General features: G+C 40.2%; 1 protein-coding gene across 1 annotated transcript in view; it reads right to left on the bottom strand.

Annotated features, from left to right (window-relative positions):
• Positions 1-2,065: 2,065 nt before the first annotated feature.
• The window catches only part of LOC104628183, a 21,658-nt gene continuing 13,297 nt past the window's right edge, over positions 2,066-10,426 (bottom strand). Inside the window, exons 2-7 of the mRNA XM_010296687.1 lie at positions 8,581-8,723; positions 7,436-7,529; positions 6,277-6,395; positions 5,217-5,359; positions 4,264-4,461; positions 2,066-2,244 (exon numbers count right to left, since the gene is read on the bottom strand). Coding sequence (XP_010294989.1) covers positions 2,133-2,244; positions 4,264-4,461; positions 5,217-5,359; positions 6,277-6,395; positions 7,436-7,529; positions 8,581-8,723 — 809 coding nt within the window. The 3' untranslated portion in view covers positions 2,066-2,132. The remainder of the gene's footprint in view (positions 2,245-4,263; positions 4,462-5,216; positions 5,360-6,276; positions 6,396-7,435; positions 7,530-8,580; positions 8,724-10,426) is intronic.

The raw sequence follows: 10,426 nt of genomic DNA, 5'->3' as shown, positions 1-10,426 counted from the left end.
TAAAGAATAAATCACTGTCTGTGCCTCTTTCTTGTGACTGACCCAGGACTCAGGTCTAAAGAGCAAAGCCTCTGAGCCTGTTCCCAGGAGAGAATCGACCGGCTCCTAATTACATGTGCAGTAAGTGGCAGCTTCATGAGGAGCTTCTAACTGAAACGTCCACCCACGGGACTGGGGCAATTTCCCAACTCGGTCTCACTTTCTAACGCTGAATTCTGGGAAGAGAGCCTAGTCCTCAAGTGCTTTTCGTTGTGATTTGAACATCGCCGATCTGAATGCTCCCCAGCGTCTGCTACCTTGGGGAAAGACAGTTTCCCCTTCCCGTCTCCAGACTCACAGCCGCACCGCAGCCAGCATTCAGCTGCTCGCTGCTGTCTCTTCGGCTCTGGCTGGGTCAGTAAGGGTGGTCCTTCAGGCTCTGTTTCCCTTCTGCTTTTGCTCCCTGCCTTGCTTCTGAGGAGATGGTGTGTTTTCTCACATACATCCTTAGTTCAAAGAATATATTTCATCTTTTTTTTTTCACCCTTTCCTTTCCCAAATGCAACAGTGGGGTTTTTATGTCGATTTTATGTTTCAAAGCTCTGGTTGCCTTGTTGTTCCTGTGTAAACCACATCATCTCTCTTCTGCATCTGTGAAAGCTTGTTCCCGTGTACTGTTGTGCTGTACCATCTTGCCTCTGTAGTATGTCGATGGAGGGGGTTGTCATTGCATGGTCTGTTCGCATTGCTGGGGGGGACTACGCTGACGGGATCCAGTTACCAAACCCTGCGAGCATGTAAATGCTGGGAAGGAACTGGCCTGCTTCCGTGAGTCGCAAGAGTATTTCCTGAGTGTGAGCCCCAAATCTGACACCTCTTTGCAGTGGTCCACTTTTTTTTTCCTCTCACAGATGTAGCAAGTACTTTAAGCTAGATAATGTTATACATATGAAATCTTGAGATCTAGTTCATGCACTATTTTGATCAACTTGTTTTGACTGCTAGGCTGTGGGAGAGGTAAGGACAACCCTAAGGGAGAGCCTGGAAATTTTTCAAGCTGGTCATTTCTCTTGCCCGGATCCAATACAGACATTTTACAGAGCTGCTGTGACCTTTCTGCTGCTAAGTCACTGCACTGCAGAGCTCTACAGGGCTGAGCAGTCATTACTCCTCCCCGTGTAATTGAACCAAACCGCACCTCCAGCCAATACACAGCAGAGAATTTATTGACTGTCTCTGGAATTAGGCAATTCTGTTAATTGTCTTCACTTTCCAGGACTCTGTCATTCTTTTCGTGAACCATTAGTGGCACAGCTATTTGTGTGCCAGCATGAGCTGCCTGGAAAAAAAAAAAAAGCTAAAATTGAACAGCAAATGAATCCAAGACAAGGACAGATACCTCTCAAAGATAATTGCATTCAGATATCCTGGGGAGCCCTTACAAATCCCTTTTCAGCTTCCACAGCTCTTTTGCCTCATTGTGACTTTGGTTTGAGGAACCTCTATTAAGCAACATGACACTCCTAAACAATGCCAGCAACGAGTCAAAAGACTTCTTTCCTTTTTCATGATTTATCTCCCCAGTGTTCTCTAGCCATACCAAACTCCCAAGCAAGGACTTTTGCATTATTTTTTTTATTTTGAAGAGTCAAAACTATTGGGGTGGCTCTGCCTTTCCCATCTACAAAGTGCATTTAAAGAGCACTAAGACATTGGTGGGACATGAAGAAGGAAACTGCATAGCCTGTTCTTTTATTCAGGTTTTTTTTTTCCTTTTCTTCACAGCCTGGATGTTAATCCCTGTACCATTTCCCACAATGAACATGTGAGCTGAACTTGGACATGTTTTAAATAAATGCACTGGGAGTCAATAATTGCGAGTTGTTGTCTACATAGCGTTCCTAGACAATAAAGTCACTCAATATTTTTAATACACCAAACTCAAGACACTCAGTATACATATTATGTCTTATTTACATATCATTTATTCATACTTACTTGAAGTCTGTGGTATCACAAATGCATTCAAAAAATTATATTTCTGCTTCAATATGTCTTTGATAAAAAAAAATAGTAACTTCCATACACAGGATTTATTTTATCTTTTAAGTGAGGTGGTTCTAGCATAGTTGTAATCCTACAAAAATACAGTGCTAGAGTATAGTACACATTTTGAAAAAAACCCTGATATCTGGGGGTGAACAGTCCTCTGGTAGTTTTGGGATACCATCCAGCATTTTCAGATTTGGCAAACTGGCGAATACACTTAAAGAGAGACACAAAAAAAAAAAAATAGAAAATGAGATAAATAATTTGGGGAAATGTTGAGAACACAATAGACACCGATAAAAAGCAAATAGCGGATTCAGGCACATCCAAAATAGATTTGAATTGTTGGAAATCATGATTTGTCATTTGTTGCAGAATTTATCTGGTAAAGAGCTAACTAAATATGTTTGGGTTTCACTCTGTTGCACAAGTTTTACATCCTCAGTCTCAGTAAAGCAGTGCAAGTATCTACATTTTTAATAGAGCAGAACCAAGCCAGTTGTCTAATGCAAAAGAGAGGACACGGTGTTAGCCTAGACTGAATTTCCTAGACTGTTGAAAAGCAAAGATTCAGATTGCAAGAAGTGCAACTCAACTTTTATCCTTCTGTGATAGAGAAACTGGGCGCCCTGCACACCTTTTCACAGTTCTGTTTCTCCCAAAGGAAAGTCCCTGTTCTGTGGGCACAATGTCAAACCGAAATGAATGGTTCTACCTCCTGATATACTGGCCCCATTAAACAGCACATCGGTATCTCTAGCCTCAGTCATGAAGACTGCTGTTTTCTTCTTAAAGAGAGGTTGATGGAGCCGTAGCCCCTCCGTAAGCGTCCCACAGGGTGTTAACCCACACGCTACGGTATTTGCTCCTGTATCACCGCCTTTTGAGGTGAGCGTGGACTCCAGTGCTCAACCTCAGCACGTAGCTCAGGGCTTTATCTGCACTTGAAAATGATTCATTCTGTCTTCCAACACTGGCAGTGAAAGTAATACCTGAGTGACACCAATATGGAATTGCCTTAAGAACTGGCAGGATTGGGAGCAGAAACAGAATTAATAATTGTTAAAAAGTGCTTTTCAGCTTTTGTTCTCCTGGACCTTTTGATATGCAAATAAAATGTGAAATCCATCATTTTAAATTTACTTTTTAACTTTCACTTTGATATCTGCCTATCTACCTTTAGAAAGCACAAGCATCGCTATCACACTGTCAAAGGAATGCCTACTAGGCTGAAGGAAAAAGCGTACAGGAAACTCAGAAAAGTTTTCATCAAACATTTTCTTTTAAACTTCTCCTTTTTTTTTTTCCCCTCCCAGGAAGAGAGGACTTCTTAGGGACATGCTGTAAGGTTTATCTCAAAACTATCAACAATGCCTTTGTAGATGGCTGATGTGACGCTGTGTTTGTAGTGGAGGAAAACATGCAACCATGCAGATTTCTGAAGAGTTCAGAAGGAACATGCTTCGTTCCCCTTTCTGACCTGTAAAATTTTTTTCCTGGCAACAAAGTTTTGGAGTCAAAGCAACTGGGGAAGAATGGAATAGGGGTGTGAGTGTCAAAACAGGCATGAGACTTACAATAAACAATCTTCCCCTGAATTCTCTACTCCATCTTGGATTTGCGTTTTCATTTCCAGTGTCTGAGGCAGCTCTGTGAGGTCTACACTACACTGCACTGCCGGCAACACATACCTACACTGAGTGGGGTGTTCAAGGCCGTGCAACTTCCACAGTGCTGCCACAGAGAGAGGAGAGAATCCAGAAAAATCAAATGAAGGTAACTTAGTTTTCTCTTGCTTTACCTCCAATCTTTCAACACATCCTTCCGATTCCATCTCTGACATGTAATGTAGTTTAGACTCCTTTCAGAATACACGAGGGATGCAAGGAGATTGAAGAGAGTTTGAGTAATAGGTAGTTTCTATTAATAAAAGGAAATCTAATTTATCTGCCCTACTCATTGTCTCTAAACTTCATCTATGGACTTAGTTCAGTTCAAGAACTGCCAGCCATGTGATCAGAAAGCCTCCTTGGCAGTTTCTGAATATTGTGTGTCTATTATCAGATACTGGCTCACTGGCCCATGTTCCTGGAGCATTTATGATAGTTGAGACTATGGGAAAACAAAGAGATTGCTAGGGAGAACTTGTTGTATTTGAGATTCTATTCCTTTTGAACTCTCTCACAAACATTTGTGTTGATCAACTTTTGTTGGCCATGAGATGGTAAGACTTACAGTTGCCTGTATCTTTCTTGAAACTCACAGGGATTCCTCTTGAGTATAAGGGATTCAAGTGGAGTACGTCTGAAGTCTGATATTCCACTTAGTGTCATGATGTTGTTTTCAGCGAGCGATAAGTGCTGAATCTGAGGTATCTTTGGCAGCTGTTTGAAGGATGTAAAGTGGTTTTTATTGACATTTAGTTCTCTGCATCTGTAAAGTACAAAGCATATGACATCACTGATGACATCTGTAATAGTATATACCTGTAAGCCACCACAGGGATGGCTCTCCATGTAGTTGAAATCATGGCAACTTGGGGCTCCCAAAGAGACACACAAGAATTTGATTCCTCAGCACCTGCTTTCATACTAGTTTTACATTTGTGCTATTTTTGTCTACCCATGGACTGCAAGATCAGATCCCTACACTTTATAGTCCCAGCTTGCTTTATGTTGTACAATGGATACACCATTATTCCTGTCCTCAATATTACAACTTTCCATATACCTAGATGTACGACAACATAGTAGCAATAGATGGGCTGTAAAAATTCAGCTGTCGTGGACAACGACACTTGGCACCTCTGCTTGGGCTATGTTCTACCATCTCTTCACACAGACTCCTTCAGTGTTCAACAACTTTCCCTGTCAGCATAAATATCACTGAACTTGATGAGATTAATTATTCTCCAGGAATAAAGAGGAAGTCATCTGATCTCCTCGCTGACTATTTTCAACCTGGGGATGACATGAACTCAGAATAACAATATACTGATGGATTCTCAATATAATACCCCCCAATATAATATTTTGGCACTTCTCAAGAGTCTGCTCCAGCTATTACTTAAGTAAATGATAATGTTGACTATTGAATAAATAATAATTTGATTATTGCATAAATAATAAATAATTTTCCATTATTGTGTATGGTATTGCATAAAAATAGAAACAGGACATTTTATCTACCTTGGCAACCTTATGGCACTTAGGTCTGTCAAAGAATTGTCCACCAACCAAAGCTTTTCCACCCGAATTAATCTTCGGAGAATCCTTTTGAAGTTTTCCACTTGGTAAAGATCACCCAGGTCCTGAAATGAAAGGTTCAACTCCTGGGAAGATAAAAATAAGAGAAATCACTTACTTTTTTTTTTCTTGCTTTCTAATAACTATAACATTAAATCAATGTCAGAATTAGTTAAAAGTTTATTTTATTACACTGCTCTTATAGCAATTGGTGTACCAATTGTCAAATTCGCCTTAGAGTCATAGTGACGCACTGAATAATTCTTTGAAAGTAAAGGAGACAGAATCCATCTCTTAAGCATGTGAATCATGTGAGTCCAGCCCCTCTGTCCCCTTTGAGTGGGGATGCCACTGTGTGTGCTCTGGGTGGAGGAAGCAGGACTGAGTGATCGTGGCTTATTGGTTTGGCTTCTAAACTCATCTGGAAAAAAAGTGCTTGTGCAGCAGGCACAATATATGATCTCCCTCTCTCTCTCAATATTCCCCAGTCCATATCATATGTTTATGCATAGGGAGAAGCGTGACCCAGAGTACTGGATCTCAGTGTTAGTTGAAGTTAATACCCGTTGTTTTCCTCCTTGATCTTAGGGAGGTAGTAACTTACTGCTGATCAGAACAAGCAATAATGTAGTACCTCCAGCCAAAAGAACGGCTCAGCCTGGCATGAGGAGAGAGTGAAAGAGCTGAAATGAAGCTACTCCATTCTCTAACCATTCATTTATCATCAATTTTTGAGGAAGGCAGCAAGCAGGCAAAGGCTGTCACTAGTTCTTATATGCCCGAGCACAAATGAAGCCCTGGCACAACACAGGAGTTTACTCTTTTGGGTCACAACCCAAATAACAGTATATTCCAGTGTTTCTTCCAGCTTGTAAAAACCTTCTGTCTTACAACGTCATGGTACCAACCGGAGCTTTAAAACTGCTAACTGCAATGAGCTGCCAGCACATTATTATTGGCTTATTTACCACTACAGTACAAAATGTTAATGAGAAGGTTTTACAGCACAGTTTTCCCAGTTCTCTTGCAGTTTCTTTTGCCACTTCTCTGTGTCAGTTACTTGTTTTCTTTTTTTCAAAGTATGTTCTTCTCCTCTGAAAAATAGCTCTTCTTCTGAAGGCCCTGCTCAGAAAAAAAAGATTTACAATAGTGGGTGTGATATGGAACTGGAACTTAGTTACTTACTCAAAGATTATATATGTGGCTGGGAGGATATCTGAAATGAAGGAATATGTATAATACTGTAGGTGTGCAGGTTTTCAGGCTTCTAAGGAGTAAATTAATGTGAAGATTTTTCTACGATTTCTGGGCCCGTAATACCGCAAGCAATCTAAGGTTGTGAGGATTTGGTCGTGGTTAGTAAGTGACATTTCTTCTACAGCTCACAATAAAAGCTTTCTTCTAAATGGTTGAGCATAAGCATCTGAGTTCTAAAATACTGTTTCTATACATCCTTTCACATGCTGAGTTTATATAATGGTTATGTACTTATCTTTTAATTGTCCTGAGAAAGGGACATGTTTGTAACTTCCAGACCACTGACAACAACTGCAACTGAGATGAACAGCCACATTCAAAACCTCATTCATATTAAGAATGACACACACTGAAGACTTAAAGTCTTAAGGTCTACTGAAATGCTTAGAGTTATGGACATCTTCAAATTCCTAACTAAAGCAAGGGTAGTGTGTAATTTTTCCACTGTTTGGTCGCAAACATGCAAGCACTGGATTTAAAAATCCATCTTTCATTCTCTATTCTTGAGTGTGCCTATAGATTGTAATTGGGCCCATTCAGTCTTAAAATAAAATATATGTGCCACTGTTTGCCGGACTGGATTTCACTCTGGGTTTCTGGTTTGGCATATGGCTATTGCATTCTGAACAGTTATTTACATGCTAATGAACTTTTGAGAGAAGTAATGGACACCGTGTTATACTAAAAATTTCCAAATTACAGTTCTGGCTTTTTTTTCCCGTTTTCAAAATTATGAAGGGTATTTTCCTAGTGATTAAGAAAAGCAAGTACAAATATGGGATTAAATCCTGCCCCTTTTCAAAACAATGGCAAATGCCATGATTTAAGTTCGTAACATTTAAGGACATACTGTTTAAGTAAACAGAGTTAAGGCTTAAACGTGAATATGTCTTTTTGATCTTTACCTTCTCTCACTCGGGGACAATGAAGCTGATTTCCTCGAACATCATGTTCTTCTACGTCACACCAGCCGAGATACTTGCAGGAATCAGAAGGAAGCTTAAAAAAAGCAAAATAAAGATGTAAAAGAATGTTAAGGTTTTTAGTTTCTGGCATTGTATTTTCTCATATTTCTGGCCTTATTACAGCAGAAATAATATTCATACATGTTCACATTGTCTTCTGCTTTAGTATCAGCTGATGAATAGCAAAATGACGTATGGAAGCGTGGCTACAATGGCATGAATTTGTGCATGCACGTGCATGTAAACACACTTCTGGAAAAGCTTACATACGATACATCCGGAATGCAACTGAGGCACTAGATCTAGCTACAGAACACCTGCCGCTGCGGTGGAGAATATAAGGCTTCTGCCCATTTTGCTCTTCCATTAAGACACGCTCTGTGATTTCCAGGGCATCACTCTCCCAGGAGGGAGCAAGGAACAAGTCTCTAACCCTGCCTGTAGCGTGTGGAGTAGGTGCGATTTGTGTCACGCCGCACAGACGCAGCACGTCATTGCCTGCGGTGGGGGAATCTCTCAGTGCGGTGCACCTTGGTTATTGCTCAAAATTCCAGCATTTCTTTCAGTGGAAACCATGATGGTGGAGCTGAGGGGGGAGCAGAGATGGAGCACACACCCCTGACACATCCTCTCCAGGTAGAGCCGAGCTATACACACATCCAGAAGCTGGTAAATGCTGTGGGGATTCACAGTTTAGGTGTAGTTTACCACAGCCCCTTCTGGTTTACTTCTATGAATTGGCTCAAGTATCAGTGAGAGATACTCTCACAGACTATCTGTATTGCTACCTTCCACAGCACTCCTGGTTATGACATTTTATAGCAAATGCACACAGCCTCTTCAGGATTTATTACATACTTCTCCATTGCACCCAGTTCTGTGCATAGTGCCCAAAGGCTTCCTGGGCAAATCCCTTGCCACTGCTGACACCGTATCATATAATCTTAGTTAGTATCTGATCTAGCTTTGGAAGATAAAAGGAGGCAAAACATAATCAGCTTCCGAGCGAAGAGATTTCGGTCGTAGTTACTCTTTGTCAGTGTCTCTCTTCTATAAACTTGTAATCAGACTGGTAAGACACTTACTGGGGAAGGTAGCCCAGAATCACAGTTCTGCCTGATGAATCCTCTGGTTTGTGATAAAACCGGTGGAATAGTGTGTATATCGCTTAGGATGGAGCAGCAGGATGAATAGGATTTACAGAATTTTTGATTGCTTGTAGTCAGACCTGAGGAACTGGACAGGAGATGTTAAACCAGTAACCGATTCTGTTCAGAGAAATGCCAACTATCTTATAATAACAGAATACACGGAATACCAAGGGTCTGACTTACCACCAGACAACAACCACGATTGTCAAACCACAGGTAGGTCAATCCCCTCCAGTCCCTCAATGGGACCTCTCACCTAAGTACTACTTACACATACAAGGCTTTCGCAGGTATCTCCAGACATCAGGAAGAACTTCTTGCTGGCAGTTTGTTAGAAAAACTCAGTCTTCGAGAAAATGAAGAACTGAACTCGTTCAATAGCATGGTATGTCCCCTTCTATCCTGTATAGCCCTGCTTTTATGATCCAGGTTGTATGAAAAGATACCTCAATTGCTTATTTATTTTAATCCCCCAAGTATGTTTTGGTACACTATCACGGTTCCAGAAAAGAGTTGAACTTTGTTCAATAGAGTCTTGAAGTCACGTGCTTGTGTGCTTTGCTAGTTCATTGCCTAGGAACACTTTCAAAAGTACATTTTATATCCCCCAAATGATGCAATTTCTCCAATTGTGCTTCAGAGAGATTGAATAATTTGCAGACTGGCAGCTGCAATTTAGAAATTTATCACAGAATACTTCAAAAAAATAATTTTAACTTAATGTGTGCATACAGGACTATAATTTGACTTTTACTGTACAAGCTCAGTGAGAGCTTGCCAGAAAGTATCAGCTGTCAGTAAGCACCATTAAAACAATTACAGTCAGGAGCAGAAATGGAGAATAAAAATGCAGCTTTAAAATGGTCTAGGGAGGATGGTAATGAAAGTTTCATATTGAGTGTAACAGACAAGCTAAATAGAACATCAGTTAAAACTTACAATTACAGATTATTGGCAAATAATCATGAAGAGACGTATTCTGTTGACCTTACTAAGATTGTTTTGCCTTTTTTAAACATCATCAAAACCCAATATTACATTTTTCCTGGCTTTTGCCTGAAAGTGCATACAGACTGCACAGAACAGAACTGGCATACGGAACTACTCCTCCCTTCACGCTTCATGCTAAACCCAGCCACAATAAACCGCAGGTGACTTGAAGCTGAGCAAGTTCAGCATTTCTGAAAATAACAGCTATTTACCTAGGCATTTTTAGAGGTCATCTTGAGGTAAACAGACCATTTTCACGTGTGTGTGCTGCTATGGATAGCAGGCACTCACACACACAGCAACCCTGTGGAAAAGAGGATTTACATCACTATAAAAAAAAAAAAGTGCTGGGAACTCTTGCTTAGCCCCATCTTGGTATTTGTTTTGCTTCTGCTTCCTTATATGTTAAATGAGGTCATGCCAGAGAAATGTGTAGAAATTCTTTTATATTTATTTATATTATATTTAACATATAATAATATATGTTATTCTTCTCAGTGTTGGAAGCAATTTGTTAGGATTTGACTATTTATAACTGCAAGACACTTCAAAACCTACCTTCCTCTCAGCTAGATACTACCTCCTCTGCTGAGACATGAATATACACTCCTATTCCCTTGAAATGTGCGATAAAACATTTTAGCTGAACCGTTTAACATGATGTCTATTCTGATCTTTTGGCAGAAGCACACTCACAAAATTCTATATCGGTGATAGAAAATAAAACATAAAGTTCCAGAATCAATATGTGATAGATAAGACTTCTCCAGTCAGGTGGGTAGTGAGATTT

The sequence above is a fragment of the Phaethon lepturus genome, unplaced genomic scaffold, assembly GCF_000687285.1.
Source record: "Phaethon lepturus isolate BGI_N335 unplaced genomic scaffold, ASM68728v1 scaffold5471, whole genome shotgun sequence".
Classification (NCBI taxonomy): Eukaryota; Metazoa; Chordata; class Aves; order Phaethontiformes; family Phaethontidae; genus Phaethon; species Phaethon lepturus.
Note: the sequence above shows the minus strand (reverse complement) of the source record. Positions and strands in the feature narration are given on the sequence as shown.